Source organism: Carcharodon carcharias, chromosome 13, assembly GCF_017639515.1.
Source record: "Carcharodon carcharias isolate sCarCar2 chromosome 13, sCarCar2.pri, whole genome shotgun sequence".
Lineage (NCBI taxonomy): Eukaryota > Metazoa > Chordata > Chondrichthyes > Lamniformes > Lamnidae > Carcharodon > Carcharodon carcharias.
Window position 1 is genome coordinate 138,009,186 of NC_054479.1, and position 26,337 is coordinate 138,035,522.

Here is a 26,337-nt window from a genome sequence, read left to right on the forward strand (position 1 = left end):
TAGATGAGAGTTTAGCTAAATTAGAGCTCGATATACTGTAAATTGCACACCCAACAGCAGATTCCGGCAACTACCACTAGAAGAGGAGTCCAAACTTCTTACAACGTTCATAACACCATTTGGAAGATTCTGCTTTAACAGTTTACTCTTTGAAATAACATCAGCACCAGAGATCTTTTAAAACGATGCTAAGTCCTTTAGAGGGTTTACATGGAGTTGTTTGCTGTTTGGAAATGTGTGCTGAAATGCTCATTGCACATTTTTTGACATAATGCAACGCACTAAAGCAACTGCTACTATATCTGCAGTTTCCCGTAGGATATTCACCATTGTTGCTAGGTCATTTGATACTATTACATGCTAAGTAAGCACAGGCACACAATTTTTTGTTCTGATATTGATTATGTGTAGGTTGCCTTCAGGCACAACATAAACAAAGCCATTAAAGGGTATATGAATCATGCTAGATTAGCAGACAGCTTCTCTTGTGCACCATTAGAAGCTATTCAAAAAAAAGTGACCTGCCTTAACGCATTTACCTAGATAATGAACAAGTTTGAAACATTTGTTTTGGGGAACAAAATGCAATCTTTGCGTTCATCTGTCTTAATTCATTTTTAATATATCTGAAGTCACAAACTAGTGGTAACAGCCTACAGTTATGCTTGCTTCCCTTGTAGTTTGAGTATGTTTGCTACTTTGACAATCTTCCACCTTGGCACTTATTTTTCATTGCACATGTGCTAAAACCTATAAATGGCAATTTTCAAATTGGGGAAAAGTGATCTAAGCTGTGATTTTTCTGTGTTGATCTTTCTGACTGCCTTGACATAGGAGGAAATTTTATAACTCTTAGCTTAAATGTAGCAAACCAAGGAATGATCATGTACATTCTAAAACTGACCAATTAACCCATGATAATTGACTTTATTTTTTTAAACAGGTTGCCACATGTACAAATATTTTAGTTGTTAATTCTTTACATTGCATTTTGCAAAGTAAATTAACTTGGTACTGACCAATTTATATCATATTTTAATTAGATTATTGTTATTATAATGAGAATATACCTAGAATGTTTCAGAACTGTTCTAATACCCTCAGACTTTATATTAGAAGAGGTTTTAGCCTTTGCCAAAATAATCAAGTTGCATCATTTTAAGAACTGAATATTGATGACATAGGCAATGTTTTTTGGTCTAGTGCAAACTTTGACTGCTAAATTAAATTTCATTAAACTCTTCATTTATGTATCTTTTTGTAAAATTATTTTAGTTTCCTTCTCAATTCTTTAATTAAAGAGCATTCTTAATTCAATCACATTTTGAATATTTTTTCAGAACCTGATTGCATTAAGAATTCACACTGTACCTAATTATAAGGCTCTGTTAGAAAGCTGTTGGATTTTGGTTCTGATGATTATCACATTGCATTTACACCATTTCAGAGCAATCAATATAACACAAAACCGTGTTATAACATGCAGCATACTTGGCTGCAAAAGACTATGTAACAATAGGAGGGTTTGTTAGGAGTTATTTTTAAAATGTATAACATTATTAGTACACAATTTCCTTATGCCGTGCTTTCTGCTTTTTTTTCACCCTATTTCAGACTTCACTCAATCGAGGCTTCACCAAAAATATGAAGTTGGAGGCTGTTAACCTCAGTAACCTGGCAGAAATATGCGTTGCTTCAATCACAAAAGTAAAAGGGCGATTAATGTGGCTTCAGCTTGAAGGTAAGATGAAAGAAAATAGAATTATTGGAAATAGTAATCCTTTGACTTGTTAAAACTTTTGTAGCTCATGACAAGGCACTATATGCTATATGGAAGCCCATGTTTCATGCACTGATATTTGTTTTTTGAAATAAAAGTTCAAAATGTATTAATTTTTTAAAAATTCCTTCATGGGATGTGGGCATCGTTGGCTAGGTCAGCATTTATTGCCCATCCTTAACTGTCCTTGAACTGAGTGGCTTGCTAGGCTATTTCAGAGGGCATTTAAAAGTCAACCACATTGCTGAGGGTCCGGAGTTATGTAGGCCAGACCAAGTAAGGATGACAGGTTTCTTTCCCTAAAGGACATTAGGATTGCCATATTTTCATGAATGTCAGACGTTAAAACATTAAGTTTTACTTCCAGACCCTTTAATCACTTAAATGACATACTGGCCTACAATAACAAGCAATGGCATAGGTGGAATTTGAGCGAGGTGTGGGGGGAGAGCATACTGCTCGTCCCTGCCCTCCATCCCTCCCAAAAAAAACTTTAGTCCCAACTGGGCTGGCTTTAAAAATGGCAGCCATAGCCTTTTGGTGGGGGGGTGGCCTGAAGCACCTGAGAGTGGGACTTCCACCCCTCAGTGGGAGGAAGTCCTGCTCTCGAGAGCTGCCAGCCAAACTGATTGGCTTGCATCTCTAGCATGCCCAGCAGCACCAGAACTCAAGAGTGTCCCCAGTGTGCACGGGGCAGACCCAAAGGACGTACACCACCCCTTCTTTCCCATCTGTTAACCATTTCTGCTTTTTAAAAAAAAAAGCCTTCCAATTCCCACCTGCCTGATACCGCCAACCATATTATGTTGTGGGCAGTGTAATATTTGGGTCAACTGGATTGTTAACTAGCTCAATTGCCCATTAATTATCTTTTTCAAAATGGCAGGCATTTTATGGGGATTGGGTCAGGGTGGGTGAGAAGTCAGTGAGCTAGCCACTTGTCATATTTTATATGCCCCGCCTAGTGGGTGGCTGTAAAATCTATCTAGCCTAATGTACATTTAAAATAAGGCTGAGCCACATGCTCAGTTGTCTTCTGCTGGCGTACTTATTATTCAGCATCTTTTCCAGTTTATTGGATGTCTTCCTCCAGTCTCTAATTACTTTCTCTGAAACATTAAACACTTGCTGCTGCACAATTGTTTGTTGCCTCTGCGAATGGTACAACTTTCATTTTAAATTGAACTGCGTACTTGTTATTCTTTCTCAACAGCATCATGACAGATCATGTGGGATCCAATAGTCTTGTCAATTAGCTCAGAGATTGCCACTTGAATTGGCGGAGGGAAAATCCAAACATTCCTGTGTCCCCATAAATTAATGAATCTTAGTAATTACCAGTCATAATTAATAATCAGTGTGGTTTTTTTTCCCTGAAAATCCAGGGTTGACTTTTACATGCTTACATATGGTATATGTTTCTATGTATATAGGATGAATGAATCTAATATGAAAGATTGAATAAAGGATAATAATTCAGTTATAATGACTATTCACTTAGTACCTGTTCACTGTAAATCCAAAGGGAGTTCTTTGGCTATCGATAATATTTATTTCTTAATCAAAACTAGTTATAACCAAGTATAACACATCCAGTAACATTTAGAATATTGTGAGCAAGTAAAGGCACATTCCTTAAAGGATATTGATGCATTTCAGGGGGTTTCGATGAAACTGATTATGGGATGTGCATGAAAAATTAAACGTGCAGAAATGTTCTTTGGACTTTGAATGGAGGAGCCAAATTGGCTGGTAATAGCTATTTTAGATTTCTGTGAGATGGGAAAATCAAATTTTGTGTACGTAGTTAAAGAAATTGACATCTTTGTGGATTAATGCAACGTTAACTAATGACTTTTCACTCAATCATTTAAGGTGCAGAAGCGCTTACTTGGAAGGGACCAGTCTAATTTTCAGGCATGATTAATTAGAAGTTCCAGCTGCACAGATGAGATTTGGAATCAATGAGTGGGGAAGGCAAATGGAACTTATTTCCAATTTTCATTTGTCTTGGTCAGCCTATTCCACAATCAGCAAATCTAGAGACGCCATCTGAACTGAAAATGTAGACTATCATATAGTTATATAAAAGATCTATAGCCTCAATTTTAACTCTGGGTAGAATTCAAGAGGGCAGGAGGCAGACCAAGCAGCAAACCTCCATTATGACACCAGTGTGAGACTCAAGTGCTTTTGACTCCTTGGCCTCATTTTATGATGATTGTCCACCCGATCTGATAGGCTGGAATTGGGCAGTTGCAGAAGCCCATAGCAATTTCTTTGTCTTACAATATCTGTACTGTCATTTTCAATTGAGTTCAGACTTAGTTGAGATCCTTTCTTTGGGCTATAGAGCCAAGGCTGTAGTAAGATTATGTTCACATATTCTGAGTATTGCGCACGGGTAAATATTTTTATCAAAGCTCTTGAGATATTTTCCATCTGATTTTTGCTGAGAAACTTGGTACTGCATAAATTTTCTGCAGCGCAGACAGGATGAGCCAAGTGGCCCCTCTGTGCCGTACATAACCTTTCTATGATTCTCCAATGACAGTAGACTTGCAGAAAACTTGAAATAACTTTGTGTTAGTGCTAACATGACACCTCATAAAGTCGTGTACATATAGAATCATATATTATTGTAGATCATGGAACATAAGTCGATCTGGCATATAAGGACCCCATTTTTCTGGCACCCAAAATCATGTTTTTGCATATTGCTGGCGTAAGTTTAAACCACCCCCCCGCCCCCCCCCCCCCGCAACCACTTTTTAAGCCATGACATGCTTTATTTGCATTAGTAGTTAGCCTCAATTTTTCACCCCACAAATGTACGTTTTACTTATCGGTACCTTATATTTTGGTGCACGGGATCAAACAGGCAGTATGGGCTATGTTGCAAAGATGTGTGCACACAGCTGATCATGCACGGAAAACAATAAAGAAAAACGAGTCTTTCAACAAAGCAAATGAAGTATGAAGCTGGTTTCAAGCTAAAAGTCATAACATATACTAACTCATCAAATTGCTGCGGCAAGGGAATTCGATGTAAGTGAAAAACTGATGTGAAAATGGAAGAAGAAGGAATCCGCCCTGAAGATTATGCGCATGACCAAGCACCATGAGAACAGGGACTAGTTACTGGCCTGATTTTGAGAAGCATGTATCAGAATGGGTCCTCAAATTGCCAGAATGGTTACATCATCACCAGAAATGCACTTAAGTGGGCCAACTCAAATTCAGCAAAGATTTCACAACAACAGCTAATTGGTGTAACACTTTATAGAAGTGGCATAACGTGCCACTTTATGGAAGAAAAATGTCTAGTACTGAGTCAGAAGACCAAGATTGCTCAGACTACCAAAAGACCTCGATGTCAAAATCGCCAGTTTCCAGCAATTCATCATCAGAGCGGCAAAAACATGTGTTCATTATGCAACATTGGCAACGCGGATGAAATGCCCATGAATTTCAATATGGTCAACAGCCGAACTGTGGAGTGGAAAAGTACAAAAACTCAGGACATGAGAAGACACAATTTACTGTGATATTAGCCTGCATGGCCACCGGAATGGAATTAAAGTCTGTGGTAATTTTCAAATGCAAAGCTTGCTGACTATTAAGTTCCCTGCAGGAACTTTTGTGCATGTCCATGACAACAGTTGGATGGCTGAGGATGGAGTTAAACCTTGGATTGATGGTATTGAATACGCTCTGGTGCCCTACGCAAAGGATGTAGCTTAATAGTGTGGGACATGTTCAGATATAACCAATGAGATCAAGAGGCGCTTGTGAAGAAATAACAACACACAAACTACCAAGAGATCTAATTTCTGTAGTTCAACCTCAACAAGCCATTCAAGGATCATGTATGTGCCAAATAGAATAGGTGGATGGTTGATGGAGAAAAAACCTTTACAAAGAGTAGAAATATGTGTGCTGCCCTGCTTGATGTTTTGTGTAGTTTTGTCATCAAATTGTGGGATGCTAGTAATGCACAAAGTATCATCAGATCGTTCAAAAAATGTGGAATATTCAATTCAGTGGTTGGAGAGGAAGATGATTTTTGTGCAAGGATGATAATGAAACCAAAAGCACCACAGAGTGAAGCCCTTATGATGATTTTTAAAAATTTATTTTTGGGAAGTGGGCTTCGCTGGCTGGGCCAGCATTTATTGCCCATCCCTAATTGCCTTTGAGAAAGTGAGCTGCCTTCTTGAACTGCTGCAGTGCATGTGGTGTAGGTACACTCACAGTGCTGTTAGGAAGGGAGTTCCAGGATTTTGACTCAGTGATGTTGATAGCCAAAAGTGACTCAGAATGAATTCAATGAGCCTTTTGCATTGGATTCTAAAGCCAATGATTTTGAGTTTTAAAATTCGTTGATTCTGGTTAAAAGTATCTTTGTAAAATCAATTCATTTTATAAACAGTGCCACATTAATTTAACATGAATTACTGACATTTCTTTTTCACATTTCAAAATGGCGACCGCCCACACTTGGCATATAAGTTGACTCCAGTTTTTGGAAATAAATTTGAAGGCTTCAAAGATTGGCATATGTGCTGCGATCTATGGAAATATAGACACATTTTCAGTGAATGCAGCATAAGGCTGCATTTTTTTAATTTACCAGGTAGCCAAGACAAGAAACTTGCTTCTAAATTTTAACCTAACCCATTCTATTCCTACTAGGTGGATTTTTTTAAAATCAAGATAAGTCACAAAAGCATAATAGAGAGAGTATCAGTTACAGTCTAAGAAATGGGCTGCAAATTCAAAACAGCATTAGTGACAATTAGCAGAAGGTACACAAGAAAAACTAACAGTATTTTGAACAAAGGACAGAAGTTGACATACATTTATAGTTATTGTAACGTTTGGTCGGGGAGGGTTAGCAACCCAAAGCAATAGCAGATGATGCAGCTTGACAACGAGGACCAGCAATGTGAGTTCAGGAAATGGAACCATCACTGGCACAAAAAAAATGGCTCACCTAACCATTTATCAATAGCATGCAGTCGAAAACTTTCGCACTTTTCATGTCACTTAGATTCCTTTTTTTAAGTTTGTGGTTGAATCATTCCAAAACATTTAGTGTTTTTTCCTGTAGAACAATGACCAGAAACATAAATAGATTATCATTTCTAAGAACTCTGGTAATCTACTTGAACGAGATGACTAAGGGACCACACTTATTTTAGTATAATTTCTATTTCAGTTGGAGCATTTCCTCAGTGATTAAATAAAAGTAAATTAAATGAGATGAAGGCATGATTTTGTTTCTGACAATTGTCTATTTAATGACAAAATAAAACTTTGGGTTTAAAATGATAGTCTCATGTTGTTAAAAATATACAGTTTTAAACTGAATTGTTTGCATCTCAAACCTGCACACACATATAAACAAAACATTGAATAGCGCTGCCTTATAATTTTAAAAAAAAGCTTTGAAGGTATCAATCCCAGACACTTAGGCCCAGACCTTCGTCACCAGGTCGGACTTGGTGAACCCGACCTTTAAGAATGTCCGCCTGCAGGTCAAATTTTTGGTCAAGGCCGGTGGGGGGAGGGGGGGCGGGGTTTGCTGAATCGGGCATTGGACGGGCGACCCAGGAACAAATGTGCAGGCTCTTGGGTGCGGAGGCAGGTTGGGCGCCAGGCCTGTCCGTCTCTGTGCTGCAACACTGTATTTAAATAAATAAACGACAATGGCCAGGATTTTCCCATTGGCGATTTGGGGGCGGGGCCCACTCGCCGAGGGGAAAATGACGTGGGATGACGTCGGGAGGAACCCCCGACCTCATCCCGGTCCCTTTAAATATTCAGGAAGGCGGGTGGACAGCGAAATCAGCTGTCCGCCCGCCGACCTGTCAATGGCCAACTTAGTGGCAAACCATGCCCTCACCCTTTGCCCTTACCCCCTTCATGCCAACTCACCTAGTATCCTTGGGCTTGTTCCTTGACAGTTTTGACAGCTGTACAGCTCTTCAACAACTATATAGTTCCAGAAATTTTGTGCGTAAGAAGTACATAATCATGTTCACTTTTAACTCTCCCAAAGGTGTCCCTAGACCCTATCCAAAGGGCCAACTTACCTATCCAAAGGGGCACTCTGGCTATCCAAGCACATCCATTAAGTTCAAACCTCCTCTTACTAGTTCTAATCACCACACTCTGGATTCCACACTCCTGTTCTTCCAAAATCCCACTTCAGTGAAAGCCACTGGTGATTTAAATGGCCAGCTGCCTCCACAAGTCATGTGTGTGTGAACCCCAGCCCGAGTCCTCTCCCGCCCTCGCCAAGGTGGGAAATGTTGGGGGTGGGACTTAAAATTTTTAGCCGTTTCGGGGATTTTCGCCACAACTAAGAGCCTGTCCGTTATGGCAAAAATCCAGGCCTTGTTTTGAATGTGCACTGTGATTAAGAATGTGAATTATTTCAATGGTAAATATATATATTGCGTTAAAAATAAATCCTGGACCGAATCTTGACTGGGGTGCACTGTATCGAGGTTGGATGAGTTTCTGATGGGAAACTTGGAAGCTTGGGGGAGTGCAATCCCTGAATCCTGGGGGTTGGAAGGGAGTTTATGTTGGTCTGATGAGTGGGGAAGCACGTACCTTTCCTTATAGCAGTCCTCATGTCCTTTCGGTTTCCCAACGCACTCAATCCCATGTTCAAATTCCCCCATAATGCCATCTCCTCGAAGATCCATAAACTCAAGAAAGCTGATTTTCCTAGGTCACTGACCCTCTGGAGAATGTCAGAATTTTCTTCCTTTTAAAGTTGGCCTGCAATTTCCAGGGTCTTCATGAGGGGAGCGATTGTGACAGGCAAATGAGTTGTGAGAGGCCGTGGTTGTCCTCTCTTTTTCTGGCCCTGATGTCAATGCTGGATCCTGCACTTGGGCATGAATTTTAAATGAAATAAACAGGTGAGTTTGGGTCAGGGGGTGTGGGGAGGGGAATGGGGTGAAGTGCCAGTTTCCCAATCCAAACCCGCCTACCCACCTATTTCCGGTTTTAACTGAAGCCGGAAGGTGGGCAGGCGACCAACGTGATTCAAGGGGGAATATGATAATGAGGTCCTTACCATGCAGCTTTTGAAATGAACTGTCTGCCTGGTTTCTTGAGCCGCAGGTAATCCAGCAGTTTTCTCAAAGATAGGACTTGGCAGATTTCGGAGGCTAGTGCCTTCACACCTCCCTCCTGTATTCAGGTGCCTGCCTGAGGAGCCTCTACAGTTGGACCCCTCTTCCTATCCCAACAACCTTCCTCTGGAGATCTCCAAACCGCTTCCTCCACCAGGTCATAATCACGTCGCCAGTATCAGGCTCCAATCCCCTACCTGCCCCCACATTAGATCTCTGGACTCTTTCTCTCCCCCACTAGGCTCAAAATCGGCAGTCCCCTACATCATCTTTCAGATAGCTACTATTGAATTGTCTTTCACTACCCTTTCAGGCGGTATCCTTCAGATTGTTATAGCTCCTCATATAAAATATTCTCCTCATCTCTTCATCTGGTCCTTTAGCCGGTTATCTTAAATCTGTGCTGTCTGTTTCCACTGGCAGAAGGATTGATGACCAAAGACCTTGCATGATTTAGAACATATCTATTAAATCTTCCCTTAACCTTCTCTGCTGTAAAGGAAAAAATCCCAGCTCCTCTAGAGCCTCTTCATTCCTGGTCCCACTCTGTTAAAACACTGCACCCTCTCCAAGGTCTTGACATTCTTCCTAAAGTTTGGTGCATTGAACTGGAAACAGTACTCCAGCTGAGACCTAACCAGTGATCTATAAAACAAAGATCATCTCCTGATGTCTGCTATAATTTCCTTCATTGGCCAAAATATAAAACACAATCTATTAAAAGTGCATTAAAATCACCCTTCACAAAGTTTGTCAGCTTATTATCTTGAAGAACATAGATCACAATGTATTTCAGGAACATAACACTACTCTGTGGAATTATTACTAATAAACCATTTTAGCTTTGCTCTTCTGGTTTACAATATTATATCAAAGTGTTGATGTGCTACCATTTTGCAACACACCACAAAAGACCTGTTCAGATATTACATCACAATTATTAATTCTTAATGTGGAATTTATTATGAACAAATGGCAGAGCTGTTAGTCTGCTGTGAAATCTGCTGCTCCTGATGAGGCTCTAATCTAATCTGAACTGTTATAAAACTCTTTGAGCTTTGGTCTTACAGCACGTGACTGATTTTACTGTTTATATTGTGATCCTTCATGAGGTTAATGCCTTGTTGTCATGCCCTCAGGTCCAATATTGCGCATATATTTTATACAATTTATGTTTCAGCATCTTAGATAAAATATCTTGTTATAAACCCAGTGATATACAAGATTTCTCAAGTTGTAAACCATCATGACTGGTATTTTTTATCTTTTGAACTCCCAAAAGGTCAACACCCCATACAAGCTGCCAAATGCACTAATTAAATGACAATTATTTTTTTCTCACCAGGTGCCTGTCACTAACAGAAAAGCAATAGCTTAAAAACTTAGTCACTTCAAAATCTGGTTACCTGGTGCTGATGCTGGGCACATATGCTATCAATAGGTGTGAAACTCGTTTAACTGCAGAGAAAGCCTGACAAAACAACACCCCCATTTATCCATGACAATACCAACTTTTACAATACGAAAGGAAGACTTGGAGGACTGAATTTGTTTTCATTGCAGAAATGATAGAAAAGCTAAGAGGAAGAATGGCATTTTTAAAAACTTTTAAAAATTTATTCTTTCATGGGATGTGGGCATCACTAGCTATGCCAGCATTTTTATTTCCCATCCCTAATTGCCCTAGAGAAGGTGGTTGTGAGCTGCTTTCTTGAACCGCTGCAGTCCATGTGGTATTAGGCATACATTCAGCGCTGTTGGGAAGGGAGTTCCAGGACTTTGACCCAGTGATAGTGAAGGAATGGTGATTATAGTTCCAAGTATGGCTTGGACAAGAACTTGTTATTCCCATACATCGACGGCCCTTGTGCTTCTAGGTAGTAGAGGTTGTGGGTTTGGAGGGTGCTGTTGAAGGAGCCTTGGTGAGTTGCTGCAATGCATCTTGTCGATCAGCAGTTCCCAACCAGTGTGTCGTGGCGCATTGGTGTGCCGTAAAGATTGCCCAAGTATGCCATGAAATCAGAGGCTAATCAGAGAACCCCGAACTCTCGCTCTCAATCACTGCTTTTATGGCCCCTAACACACACACACACTCCCTGCCCCCCCTCCCTTGTTGCGCATTTATAGCCCCGAACTCTCGCGCTCTCTCGCTGATTTTATCATCTCAAACTCTCACTCATTTTTTCGCATTGTTTTTATCACCTCGAACTCTCACACTCTCTCTCACTGCTTCTATCACCTCGAACTCTCATGCCCTCAATGCTTTTATAGCCCCAGAATGATGTTGAAACATCTATTTAAAATTAGAAAAAAACAATGGGTAGAATCTTACCTATGGTGAGCGGGCTGGTCAGGGGTGGGCACGGAGCTGATCACCGCCCACGATCGGCTGCGCACATGCCATTTGGCCCGCCCTGCGCAATGCGATGTGAGGCATGGAGCTGCCTCAGGGAGATTAAGTGGATAATAAAAGTTTTTAAAAAATAAGGTAAAAAGTGTCCCCTCATGTGACAGTGTCACATGAGCTGGGACATGTTTGTGAAGTTGACAAAATTTATTTATTAAGCTTATAAGATCTTCAGGAAATCTCATCCCACCGCTTGGGCTCTTCGCCTGCCCGCCAACCTTAAGATTGGACGGGCAGCGTTGTTAATAGGGTAAATTGCTTTCTTCATGGCCTTCATAGACCGTTGACAGTTCGGCGGCCTGCCCCCACCTGCCGATGGCAATATTCTGCCCAATGTACCTTAAGAATCATTGCAAGTGGACAATGCTGCTGCAGGGACAAGATCAATTGTATTCCAATTTGTGTGGTCGCTCTTAGTAACCGTGTGATTTTGTGTAAAAAGAGACAACGCAAAACACGAACAGGTAAAGAAAACCGTGCTGGATCAAGATTCGCACATAGCATATGGTATACACAGCCATGGATAAATTCTTAAAGAAGAGAAGTGAAGGATCCCAATCTGATTCAAATGTGGCCAAACCAACAGAACCTCAAGAAAAAAGCAAGGTTGGGACACAGACCAAACAGTGAAAATCCAAATGTAAAATCATGTCCTTTGAAATTTCACTTGTTTACTATTTTGTGTGAAGAGATGGGAGACAAGTACCAGGGTATGCTCAAGCACACAGAAGCACAATGGCTGTCTCAGTGGTGGGGGGAAGGTCCTCTCCGTATTTATGAGCTCCATAGCGTGCTGAAAGAGTTTTTGGCACTGCATGAATTGCCACGCACAAATTTAATATGCGATCATTCTTGGTCTGCTAAGCTTGCATATCTTTCAGCGATTCAGCCATCTGAATGAGCTGAATGTTCAAATGCAGGGGAAAACAAGAACATTCCAATGGCTACAGATAAACTTCAAGGCTTAAGATCAAAACTGGCCCTTTGGCAGGATAATGTGGCAAGTGGGTCAGTTGAGATGTTCGAGTTGGTATCGGCAAATCCAGCTGATAAAACCATACTCAGCCTCACCTCCACCCATCTTAAAATACTACAGGAGAAGTTCAAATGCCACTTCCCCTCCACGAGTATGGAAAACTTTGGGTACGTGATCTGTTTGGTTCACTTTCTTTTGAATTGCCAAAGATGTTGTCATTAAAAGAAGAGAGGAATTTGCAGACCTCGTGATAGATCATACACTGGAAGTGGAGTTTGCAGAGGTGCCTCTGGGCACATTTGGGTTGCATTTGGACAAGAATATCCATCCATTTCAGGTATTCTATAGCAGTACTGTTACCATTTCCCACAACCCACCTGTGCAAGTTGGCTTCTGTAAAACAAAACTAAAGGAAGGAGCACCGGTCAGTGGAGCAAGTTGCCTGTCATTGGTTCCTCCTGAAAACCAAAGACTCTGCTCACAGAGAGAGACTCGGGTGTTGTACCAGCATTGTCATAAAATGTTGCTCATATTACCTTCATTTGCGTTTTGCTTTGATTCATATACTTTTAATTTCAATAAGTATTTTGTTAAGGAATTAGAAGAAATTGAAACTTTTGTAATGTTATGAGTATGAACTTTCACATTGAGAAATATAGACTTAGAAAAACTGAAAACAATTAAACGTCAATAGGAAATACTTAAATTGTATACATTTTCTATATAAAAAAAGTTTGACATGCAAATGCTGATAGTGTTTTCATTGTAAACTGCTTAAACTAATGAAAATTGTATTTGATGGTGGCTTGATGTATTTTTAGGAGGTTCTACAGATTAAAGGCTTTTGTTAGAGGGCAATTGAGTTGGAGAAAATAGGAGGTGTGTCTCAATCTTTTTTGTATAAAGTTATGTCATGACATACAAAAGGTTGGGAACCACTGTTATAGATGGGACACACTGCTGCCGCTGTGCATCGGTGGTGGAGGGAGTGAATGTTCAAGATGGTGGATGGGGTGCCAAACAAGCGGGCTGCTTTGTCCTGGATTGTGCCAAGTTTCTTGAGCGGTGTTGAAGCTGCGCTCATCCAAGCAGGTGGAGAGTATTATATCACACTCCTGACTTGTGCCTTGTAGATGGTGGACAGGCTTTGGGGAGTCAGGACAATTACTCACTGCAGAATTCCCAGCTTCTGACCTTGTCTTAAAGCCAAGACAATTATTTGTATGGCTGGTCCAGTCCTCGTCTGATTCATATACTGGTCAGTGGTAACCCCCAGGAAACCGATAATGGGGGATTCAGCGATGGCAATGCCATTGAATTTCAAGGGGAATTGGTGATTTGGTCATTGCCTGGCACTTGTGTGGCATGAATGTTACTTGCCACTTTTTAGCCCTATGCTGAATGTTGTCTGCATGTTGCTACATATGGATACAGACTGCTCGAGTATCTGATGAATCAGTAATGGTACTGAACATTGGGCAATTATTAGCTAAAATCCCCACTTGTGACCTTATGATAGTGGGAAGGTTATTGATGAAGCAGCTGAAGATGGTTGGGCTTAGGACACTACGCTGAGGAACTCCTGAGGCAATGTCCTGGGACTGATTGACCTCCAACAACCATAACCATCTTCCTTTGTGCTAAGCATGACTCCAGCCAGTTTCCCCTGATTCCCTTTGACTCCAGCTTTGCTGGGGCTCCTTGATGCCACACTCGGCAAAATACTGCCTTCATGTCAAGGGCAGCCACTACCCCCTCACATCGGGAGTTCAGCTCTTTTGTCCATTTTTGAACCAAAGCTGTAATGAGGTCAGGAGCTGAGTAGCCCTGGTGGAACCCAAACTGAGTGTTGTTGAGCAGGTTATTACTGTGCTAAGTGCCGCTTGATAGCACTGTTGATGACCCCTTCATCGCTTTGCTGATGATTGAGTGTAGACTTATGGGGTGGTAATTGGCCAGATTGGATTTTTCCTGCTTTTTGTGGAAAGAACATAACTGGGTAATTTTTCCACATTACTGGACCAATACCAGTGTTGCAGCTGTACTGGAACAGCTTGTCTAGTGACGTGGCTAAATCTGGAGCTCAGTCTTTAGTGCAATTGCCGGAATGTTGTCAGGGCCCGTAGCCTTTTCTTGATATTAGGTGGAGTGAATTGAATTAGCTGAAGATTGGCAACTGTGATGCTGGGGACCTCTGGAGGAGGCCAAGATGGATCATCCACTCAGCACTTCTGCCTGAAGATGATTGCAAATGCAGCCTTGTCTTTTGCAGTGATGTGCAGGACTCCCCCATCATTGAGGATGGGGATATTTGTGTAGTGAGTTATTTAATTGTACACCACCATTCATGACTGGATGTGGCAGAACTGCGGAGCTTAGATCTGATCCATTGGTTGTGGGATCGCTTATATTTGTCTATTGCCTACTGCTTCCGTTGTTTGGCATGCACATAGACCTGTTGTAGCTTCACCAGGGTGACACCCCATTTTTCAGTATGTCTGGTGTTGCTCCTGGCATGCCCTCCTGCACTCTTCATTGAACCCGTGTTGATCCTACCCCGGCTTGATGGTAATGATAGAGTAGGGGGATATGCTGTGCCATGTGGTTATAATTTGCGGTTGAGTACAGTTCTGCTGTTGCAGTGGCCCACAGCATTTCATGGATGCCCAGTTTTGAGTCACTAGATCTGTTCGAACTCCATCCCATTTTGAACAGTGGTAGTGCCACACAACACAATGGAGGGTATCCTTAATGTGAAGATGGGACTTTGCCTCCACAAGGACGGTGTGGTGGTCACTTCTACTGATACTGTAATGGACAGATGCATCTGCAACAGATAGATTGGTAAGAACGAGGTCAAGTAGTTTTTTTCCCTCTTGTTGGTTCCCTCACCACTTGCTACAATCCCTGCCTAGCAGATATGCCCTTTAGGATTTGGCCAGCTCTGTCAGTAATGGTGCTTGTTGCCAAGTAGTGTTCAACATGGAGCACTGATTCAGCTGAGGTGGGAGGTTGGCGGTAGGTGGTGATCAGCAGGAGGCTTTCAAGCACATGTTTGACTTGATACGTGAGACTTGATGGGGTCCAGAGTCAATTTTGAGTGCTCGCAGGGCAACTCCCTCCTGCCTGTATACTACTGTGCCTCCACCTCTGGTGGGCCTGTCCTTTTGACGGGACAGGACACACCAAGGGATGGCGATGGTGGTGTCTGGGACATTATCTGTAGGTATGATTCCATGAGTACGTCAGGCTGATGCTTGACGAGTGTATGGGCCAGCTTTCCCAATTTTGGTGCAAGCCCCCAGACATTAGTAAGAAGGACTTTGCAAGGTCGACAAGGCTGGGTTTGCCTGTGTCATTTTGAGTACCTAGGTTAATGCCACGTGGTCCATCCGGTTTCGTTCCTTGCAAATGTTTCCTGTAACGGTTTGATACAACCTAGTGGCTTAGTAGGCCATTTCAGAGGGCATTTTAGAGTCAACCACATTGCTGTGGGCTGGAGTCACATATAGGCCAGACCAGGTAAACATAGCAGACTTCTTTCCCTAAAGGGCATTAGTGAACCAGATGGGTTTTTAACAACAATCCAGTAGTTTCATGGACATTACTGAGACTAGCTTTTGATTCCAGATATATTAATTGAATTCAAATTCCACCACCTGCCTTGGTGGGATTTGAACTTTGTCCTCCGAGCATTAGCCGGGGACTCTGGATTACTAGTCCAGTGACATTTGTACTACGCCACCACCTCCCTTCAAATTGGATTGCCAAGCACTGCAGTAGAGACGGTAGAAATAAAATGAAGTGGACTTTTAATTTCATTACCACCCTCCCAACCCGCCAAACCCTCAACAATAATATAATGTAGTTTTTCTGACTAAAATGAAGTGGAGGAAGAACTTTTTGAATCTCCTAGGCATTTCAGCATAAAATTAAGCACTTTTTACATTTTAGTAAATATAAATATGAACTTCCACAAGCTACAAAACACATTTAATCAGATCTCTTTTTTATTGATATAGCATAGTATCTTTGTGGCAGAAATTTGCTTTCCTTTTAGCCCAGTATAAATCATTTTACTTGTTGTGCTAGGACCCCCAATTTTTGTGGCATAGTACAAACAGGAGCCTGAACCTGACTTAGTGTGACAAATAACAACATTTATTCTACTGAGAGAGTTTGTGACACATACTTCACATTGTATGCACGAGCGGCGAGGCAGTCGGGAGATTGAACACAGCGCAAGAGCAGATGCATTCAGGAGATTTAAAACAGCGCGAGCTGTTGTATGCCAAGTGCGTAACATCAGAATTGCTGCTGAAACAATGACTTGTACATTATTTCATGAAGTATTTATAATGCAGCTTCTTAATAAATTCAGAAACAAAAGAAATTTTTCCTCAATGGACTAGGTATCCAGAAACATTTGTCTAACTGCATTGTTTATATTTTTGTTCAAAGGTGGTAGTAGGTACAATGCCATTTCTGAAATTGCAGTGTAAGAATTTAATTAACCTTAAACATTTTATTCTTTAGTGTGAAGCAAAATAAGCCCTTAGAGCACAATGCCTGGACACTTAGGCTGATGTTCATATGGTGAATGAAATTCAATGCGCACTTAGTGTTGATAGTACTCGTGTTGATACTCCCCAGTACCGTTTACAGAAGCTTTCTACTTCACAGCAATTAGAATGGATTTAGCTCTTCAACATTTAGTGAGTTGCAACTATTATTGCTATGTGCAGTTAAATATTGTAAACAATTTTCCTGATGTTAGGTATATGCAAGTGGGTACAGTGAATTTAAAGATCTGTTCAACGCAAAATTCTCTCTTCTGACAATGAAAGTTCATATTTAATCTGGACGCAAGGATAAATAATGATTTCTGCTGTGGTGTTGATCTCAAAATATTGGTGGGCTCGTGTTTGACTGCATGAATAATTATTTTAGAGTCTCAGCTACCAGTGACCACTCATAATTCAAAATCAGCCAAAGCTCATTAGATTTACAACTATGAATACTAAAATCACAACTTGCTCATGGAAATAAATATCCAAGTGCAAACTGGCTAAACGCCCTTTTCTTGGTTTAAAAAAAACACATGAACTCAGATGTTTTTCATGAAACTTAATTTCAAATCAAACACAGCAAAGCCCATGCATTCTTTTTCAAAATTAATGTAATAGTTGCTTGAAAAAAAAATGAGCAGGGGTGTGGGATTAGGCCATATTGCTCGCAGAAAAAAATTCCAGCATGGATTTAACAGGCCAATTATCCTGTTCCTCTGCTATTCTATAATTTTATGGTTCTAAACCACACTGTAACAAACATAATTAAAATCTACAAAGGAAATAACTTGTAGGGGTTTTCTCAAGATTATGTATAAACCAAAGAAGAGAAAGTAAAGAAAGATAATCTTTTATTCATCCTTCTGATTTTGTATTTTTACTGAATATGCAGTCAAGCTATTGGAGAGGGTCTATATCAGGTGGTAAAAAATGCATTTTGTCACTCTAGTTTACCTAAATGTAATTGGGTTTTTACTTAGTGTTTATAACATTTTGTATGGCATATTCAGACTCTTAATTAGTAAACATCAAACAAAATAGCCACTCCTGTTTTTTTTTAGCATGGAATTATGAAGTACTCAATCAAAGGGCGACACAGCAGCAGGTAATGTTTTTGTTTAAGTAATTGCATTTTTCATATAAATCAATTGTATTCCAGACTCTAAGAAATCTGTCCCTGAATACATTGTCGATGTAGAGTCAATGGACATTTTTCCAGTTGGTTGGTGTGAAGCGAATGGATATCCTTTAACCCCGCCATATCGTGCAGTCTGTAAGTATTGCCAAGAAAACATGTTATTAAGATCATAGCAAATCCATAATAACTTGACTCATCAGTCATTTAGACACTCTTTGTACACCCTTTATCTCTATATTTACAAGTTCTATTTTAAGCTAGATAATTTTAGTTCAGGATCCCCAAGTGGTTTATTTTATGTATTCCCACTAACTAAGCCATGGGATGTCAATTTTAATTTTGAGTTTTACCTAATAGTACAGTCTTCCCTATTAGGTTCAGACTGTTAAATCAAATTTGATTCTTTTGTTCTCTCTTAATTTGGATATGTAATTAAATTTTCACACAACTCTTAAATTACATTTCAGCTTTGCTTTCAATTCATTCTCTAAGAAGTCCCTGACTCCATGACCAGAATTTTTCAGCCGCTGTGCGGGCTCATGGTAGACACGGACATTGGTGAAATGGGGTGCATTGACGTCAGGAGGGCGAGCCAATTTCAATCAATGGGCTCGCGCAGAAGTCGGAAGCATGCCCACTGACAGTTAAAGGCCAATTAAGCCCTTTAAAAGACCAATTGACAGTGATTTTGAGTGGCCCACGTGCTTTCATGCTCGGTGCATGAGCCAGGCGGCCTTCATGTTTTTTATTCATTCTACATGGAGGGTGGGATAAAAGATCCAGAAGATGTTGGTAAGGTGAGACTATAAACCATAAGGCCCTAAGACAGAGGAGCAGAAGTAGGCCATTCAGCCTATCAAGTCTGCTCCACCGTTCAATGAGATCATGGCTGATCTGATAATCCTCACCCCCACTTTCCTGCCTTTTCCCCATTACCCTTGATTCTGTTACTGATTTAAAAATCTGTCTATCTCAGCCTTGAATATACTTAATGACCCAGCCTCTACGACCCTCTGCGGTAAAAAATTCCACAGATTCACTACCCTCAGAGAAGAAATTCCTCCTCACCTCTGTCTTAAATGGGCACCCCCTTACTGTGAGATTATGCCCTCGGGTCCTAGACCCTCCCACAAGTTAAAACAACTTCTCAGAATCTACCCTGTCAAGCCCCCTAAGAATCTTATGAAGAGTTAGGAGTTTTGCTTGTTTGTAGTTGCTTTTAGAGATCATTTTTTGGATGTTTTGGATAACTCTCTGATTGCTAAACGTTTGCAGAGGCTTTCTGCAGCAAGGCAACCACAGTGTGCAAACTCGTGCAGCCAGTTGGGCAAATGTGCACTCAGCCGGAGGGACCTCCCCAGAGGAGGAGAGGGCCAGAAGGGGGAGGAGGCCAGCTGCCCGCAGGCAACATGCCAGAGTCTGCCCTATGGACTGAGAGACACAGCCGGAAGGGGTGGAGGGCCAGCAAGCATTGCCAAGGAGAAGGTTCCGGAGAAGGCACCATTACCCAGCACGCAAAGTATACAGGCAGTGATCATGCTACCTGGACATGTCAGGGGTTCAGTGCCGAAGAAGGCTGTGCCTCTCCAGGGACACTGTCACCTCTATTTGTGACATGATGGGCCTCCAAAATTGCCTCCAACTGTGTACGTGGCTACCCTATGCCAGTGGCTCTGAAGATGACAGTGGCACTTAACTTTTATGCCTCAGGTTCATTTCAAGGGTCAGTGGAAGGTCCCTGTGGAGTCTCGCAATCCACTACCCACAGTTGCATTAAGTTGGTCACAGATGTACTGTTCCGAAGGGACAACAGCTTCATTCACTTCAGGACAGAGGAGGCAAGCAATTGCAGGATTTCTTCAAATTCAGGAGCCATTGACTGCATGCATGCACCCATAAAGGCATCAGCAAGGGAGCCGGTGCCTTTCTCAATAGAAAGGGCTTCAACTCTCTAAAATGTCCAGATTGTATGTGACCACAAGAGTGAGATACTGCAGGTATCCACAAAGCTGCCGTGATGCCTACATCCAGAGACATTCTCAGGTGCCAAGGCTGTTCATTGCACCTGCATGCTTGGATGGCTGGCTACTGGGGGACAAAGGCTATCGCTGAAAATATGGCTGATGATGCTGCTGCGACACCCAAGGATTTCAGCTGTGGAGAGCTACAACTGCAGTCATGCCTCCACAAGGGCAGTAATTGAGAGGAGCATTGGCCTACTCAAGGTGAGGTTTCGCTGCCTGGACTGCTTGGGGATCACTGCAACATCCTCCTGGATGCATCTACCTTGTTGTTGTTGTTGTTGTTTGCTGCACCCTGTACAATTTAGCTCTCTTAAGGAGGGACCCATAGGAGAACGAAGACAGCAATGCTGTTCCAGAGGTCACGGAGGATGATTCTAGTGCTGAGTCTGAGGAGGAACCTGAACGGCCCAAGGGTGAGGAGCAAGAATACGAATTGAGGATGCTTATGGGAGAAAGGGAGGCTTGGATTCAGAGGACTTTCAGTTAGGACTCCAAAGCAAGGAGTCAAGGTAATGGCAAGGGAAACGCCAGACGCATTGAGGCACTCCTGTCACCTTCCACTCAAGTCCCGACCCCTGAAATAAACTTTGCAGCCCATTATATATGTGACACATGACTCCCAGCCTCTTCCCTAACGATTGCATGAAGCGCACTAAGGCCATTGCAGATGAAATAACATTTTAATATTGAAGGGAGAAATGTACATGCACCATTACACAAGTGTCAAGGGAAAAAAAATTCACCTATGAGACACCTTATGTAATCATAGTGACTTAAATTGCCGCTTGCGAGTGCTACATCTTGGTACTTCCCTCTCACTAGCAACCGGATTGGAGGCAGGCTGCCAACTGATGCCCCCTCGGCCTCGATGACCTTGGCAGCCATCCTATGGACACCAAGGCCTATGTGGGCCTCGACTGGGGGGAAAGTCCACTGCCATGGCTGGGCACTCCTCTGTCGTTGCTGTCTCCTCAGATGTGACGGTCACTGGCAGAGAGGTGGAGGAGCTGCTGCCAACATCAGGAGCACCCTGAGAGGAGCCCCCCAAATGCATAGAGCTGCAGGTTGTCCACCAACATGAGGTTGGTTTGAGCCTCCCTGCTCACCATAGATGGATGGCACCTAGCAGAGACACTAGGTACCTCATCCATCATTCACATTGGCAGTGACCTTCTGAGGTCACTGCCCCAGAAACCACTGATTGAATGCCTAGAGCTGCCTTTCCATGAGTGTCGCCACTCTCTCTTATGGAAGAAGCTGTACATTCACAGCTCTGGGCCAACACAGCGCTTACGCTCTGCATGGACCCCTCCAACACTGAGACCATGGAATGCAGACCCTCGGTGATCTCTATTAGATCTTCACATGCATCCCCCTGGACATACAGCATCTGCCACCTGATGGACGACTCCAGAGGCCTCCAACAATCCTTCAACTGCCAATACCCTGGGGACTCTGCCTCCACCGGCTCCTCAGGCAAGCATGATGGACCTTCACCACTGTGCCCTACCATCTGCGCTGAAATGCCCATATCTGTGCTGGTGCATGGTGCAAAGGGAAGATGTGACATGGGTGCATCTGGCTGCTGGTGATCCTCGGAGGTCAAGAGAGGGTCCTTGGGGTCCTTCTGGGGTTGTGAAGATATTCCATCTGAGGAAGGAAAAATGTCAGTCTCGTACACCATTATGAACCCCGAGTACATGCAGTCTGGTTGCTTCTCAGAATGGACACCTGGCTGAGCAAAGACTTCTGAATGGATGAGCAACATGGATTCATGGATTTCACATGCCGGTCTTGCAACCACTGCCCTACTTCTCTCATATCCTCCCTCAATCTTCGGTCCATTGGACTCTTGCCCTCTTACGAAACCCCTGCCTCTCTGCAACCAGTGGACCTGGCTCATCATTTGCACCAGTACTTGCTCCTCTGCCTGACTTCAGAGCAGAATATTTGGGACACTGCTACCCATCCATCCTCGATCCTGCGCATTGTGACTCCTCTTCTCCAGCTTTCATTAGTCCCCCCTTCTACATGCCAGAACATACCAGTGACCACCCCCTCCCCACCCCACCAGCTGCAGACACTGGTTCAGGTGACCATCACATTACCACACCTCACCTAGCATACATGCCAGCCATCCAGTTCAATCACATGTAGTCTTTCAAGGCACAGGAATACGTGCCAATATATGCTGTGAATTTCACACCCGTGAATACCAACAAGTGCTGCCACCCACAAAGACACCTATCCATAGTTCCAACTGGATTCAGTACTCCCCCTGGCAAAGCATGGAAAGTCATTGAACCTTTTCCTGCACTGGATCCGGGTCCTTTGCACTTCATGTCCGCTAACCTGACTTGCTAGTCCATTCAAGCTTTCTTTGTCAAGTGAGTTGGCCTCTTCTTTCCGTCTTACAGCAGCAAGACGTTGTGTTTGGCACTGACTGCCTCCAGCAGGACCCACAGGCACTCTTCAGAAAAGTAGGGGGCAGGCTGCCTCCAGGAATTTCCATCCCGCCTGGCATGGGCACTGGGCGGGGATGTTATTGCAGACACTAACAGCACAATAACTGAAAAACTTCGCCAAACCCTTGGAAATTCAAAGTAGCTCCCCGAGGCTGCTGAACACCAATTGTCAGCCTTCAGGGAGCACCATTTAAACCCTCCCGCCTGCACCCTTATTTGTCCAGGTGGCCGCGCTCTTCCTGCCCCAGTCGGCAGCTCTAAGCCTGTCTCAGTGTGAGTTTCATGCTGGCCGGTTGTTAATCGGCTAGCCAGCATTAAATTGATGTCAGGAGCTGATTGCAGGCAGGAGTGGATTTCACATCCACTTCTGCTCCCACCAATCACACTCCTCCACCAGGCCCAAAGTTTAGGCCCATGTTCTTGTACTCAAAGGGGAGCGGTGAGTTTGGTGGTGAGTGTGGGGTGGGGTGGGGACATTTAATCATGCAGGAAGGTGGTGGATGGGGACCCAACCACCTTACTGCTATTACCCTGATTAAGTTCATGATGGGAAGGCCCATGAATGGTCTTCCCGTGCTGCTGAAAATGGAGTCCCTTAAGTGGACAATTAACCCGCCACCGCTGGTATTTATCTAGCAGCAGGTGGGGGACTTACTGCGGGCAGCCCCAAAAGCAAACACTGTCGGGTTTGCTTGCAGGCTCCCCAGGGTGCCCTTTATTCAAAGGGATTGGCTGGCACCTCTCGGTAGTAGATCTTCTGCCCCAAGGTCCTTGATCCCGGGGAAGACCTGCTGCTGCACAGTTTGATTGGCACTTAATTGGGTAAACCTTCCCGAAAAGGGGCAATGTGGGGCTCTTGTCAGCTCCCCAGCTGATGGGCAAAATCTCCCCATCTCTTCCATTAAATACCACCCAGAGTGTCAAAATAAGTGGCCTTGGTGTCTTAATTAATTAACTTGCAAAGCCTGAAATTAGATATTATATTTCCGTTTATGGTAAGATAGTTATGTAGCCTGATGGTGAAGAGAAAGTAGACATAATTCAGTCCAAGGACTCCAAAGGTAGGCTCCAAAGCAATTTTTTTTCACATTGAGTTGTTTATACTAACACTTACAAATTCCCAAGGCATTTTTGCATTAAAATTACAGTAATTCTAGATTTTTCCACTTGGCCCAAGAGAAGCATATATAATGGAGAAACAGTCATAACCAAATAAAAATGAACTTTGTTATTTTGTAGAGGTAAAGGGCTAGGTTTTCACAGAATCGGGATGACTCAGGAGCCCTTTAAAAATAGCAGCCAGGAGCCAATTCTAGGATTCCTGACTCCATTCCCAGGATTTCTAATTTTTGGGAGTGCCTTTAAGGATGTGGACTGGTTCAGGTCAAAAGCTGGCACCCCGCACTCCCCACTTGGCTGGTTCCATTGTGGTGAAAGACATGTCCTAGCCCTCTGCAGTTTTCGTGGAGTCAGGCCAGGCTTTCAAAGAATCGTTGTTCACAATACCTCAGAGGATTTGTGAACCATAGTCTGCATGATGGGACCTTTTAAAAGGTAAGTTCAAAAGTTCATCCTCTTGCCCCTCCATGCAAAGGATGCCACTCGTGCCTGTTGACAGTACAATGTGTAAAAAAAAAAGGAAGGAAGTCAGTCATTCATAATTTTCTACTATGTTTTTAAAAAAGGCCTGTTTCAACAGACTAATGGACTTCTGAACTCTCAGCCAAGCCTCATTATGTATTCTTGGCTGACAGCCCAGACATTTGGTGTACTAAAACACCAAAGTGCAAGAGAAATCGTTGCTCGATTGATAGCTCTGGAGCTCTGATTTCAGCTGTCAATTGCACAGTGTTTGTTTACACAAGGTTAAGAACTTCAGGTACTTGCAGTTTGAGCTTTTGAAATTTTAGAGGATCTGGATAATTGACACTTTTATTGACCTGAAGTAAAAAGAAGTTTTTTTTAAGCAAGTGAAAAGTTATGAATGAATGACTTTTTGTTAAAGCTTTTTTAACATACCCTTTTGTCACTACAGGGTTCATTGGTTCTGTACAGTGTATAGTGGGTCAGTGGGCTTAGCAGTGTCACAGCTTGGCATAGGGACATGAGGGCCCTTGGGGGTTGGTTGGGAGCACATATGTTGGTATGAGGGGCCATAGAGGTTGCTTGTGGCGGCATACCTGGGCATGGGGAGCGTGAGGGCCATAGAGGTCATTTGGGAGAGCTGGAGGGCCTGTTTTTAATTTAACTGGGACAAAGTTTCACAGCCTCTGTGGCTGCCTCCAATCTTTTACCCAGGTGGGCTGACCTGACATCAGCTCGGGAATTTTCCCGACTCCCACTGCCCGCCTCAAGGATGAAAATCCAGGCTGAAGTTAGATGGGCTTTGTGATAGAGGGTATGTTGGAGTAAAAGCTCAACTCTGAGCAAGTAGGATGCTGACATTATGAACCATTTGCTATAGCCTGAGACAAGGGATGCAGACAAGCTAATGGACTTTGTGATGGGGCAGAAAGATTATGGTTTCAGCCTTCTTGATATTTACTCCAAGGAAATGATGGCTCATCCAAAACTGGATATCAGGCAATTGACATATAGATGCAGTGGAGGGGTGGATAAAGGTGGTGAAGCAGTAGAGCTGACTGTCCCCATTGTATATGTGTCAGTAGGCATCCCTTTATAGACTGAGGTTGATTTTCATATGACCTCTTTCATTGTGTGAATGAAAAGAACACACCATCTGTCATTGAAGTCAATGGGAAAAAAGTAGTGGCAGAGTATAAGTGAGCTGCTAATTCATTATTACCTATTTAGTGCTACTGCCGAAAATCAATTTCATCCATGTAGACTTTTAAAAGCTAGTCCTCCTTGATTCTTTTTCTCCAGGGGCAGGACACTGACCTGGCCATTTTGCTTGTGTGAAAGATATTGCAACTCAAAGAATTGAGTCCATACAAGATAGATAATCCTTCTTTCTATTAATCCACAGGTCAGAAGCAGAAGAAAATTGCAGTAGTACAACCAGAAAAGCAGTAAGTTAAGAATTAAATTATGACCTTGTGCATTTAACTTCCCAATACATTTTCTGCCCGAATCAGAATCTGTTTGTTGCACTGGTGTACAAAGCTTCGCTATCAATTCTACTGTGTATGTATTCAGTAATCGCACTGGAGAATAACTTCCCTGCTCTGCTTAAATGTCTATTGGCATTACAGTGTTTTATAATCATTGGTTGACAGTGTTGCATATATCCATATTAGATCAAAATACACAATCCGATTTAGTTTTAAAATACACATTTTAGACGTTATCACACCTTTTGAAGTCTCTATTGCAATGTCTAAAACATATCAAAATTCATTTTTTTGAGGCTGTAATTTTCCTTGCTATATATTTTTCTACAGCTCCTTTAAAAGATAAATTCTCATTTAAGTACTATTAATACATGATTTTATCATTTGTTGTCACACGATTAGTCCTTGTCTTAAGATCTGCCTGTTGATATTATTATATCAGATTATCAGTACGTGTCCTGTGTTCCCACTCTGATATTCATATTAAAATAAATCCCAGTAGAGCTGCTGGCTCAGTGGGTAATTGAAGCATAGGAGCTTCTTAGCTATATAAACAAGAGTCAGTTTTATCCCCTGTCATGCTAAGTAAGTTGGTCTCAAATGGAGGATTTGGTGCCCTCTGATGAACAAAATGAAATTGGGAACTAATTTGGAAAATGTGCACATTTGGACATCAGATGAGGGTTATGTTTGGCTGTGATGCTCCTTATTCAAATTGCCCAGTGGACCCATTGTCCATGTTCACACATGA

The 26,337-nt window shown here is 42.4% G+C and overlaps 1 protein-coding gene across 5 annotated transcripts in view; it reads left to right on the forward strand.

Annotated features, from left to right (window-relative positions):
- sfmbt2 (Scm like with four mbt domains 2) overlaps positions 1-26,337 on the forward strand; it is a 197,079-nt gene that overhangs the window by 110,353 nt on the left and 60,389 nt on the right. For all 5 annotated transcript variants that reach the window (XM_041202509.1, XM_041202513.1, XM_041202510.1 and 2 more), the window contains 3 exons: positions 1,615-1,741; positions 18,045-18,158; positions 25,502-25,544. In XM_041202509.1, the coding sequence (XP_041058443.1) occupies positions 1,615-1,741; positions 18,045-18,158; positions 25,502-25,544 (284 nt within the window). The remainder of the gene's footprint in view (positions 1-1,614; positions 1,742-18,044; positions 18,159-25,501; positions 25,545-26,337) is intronic.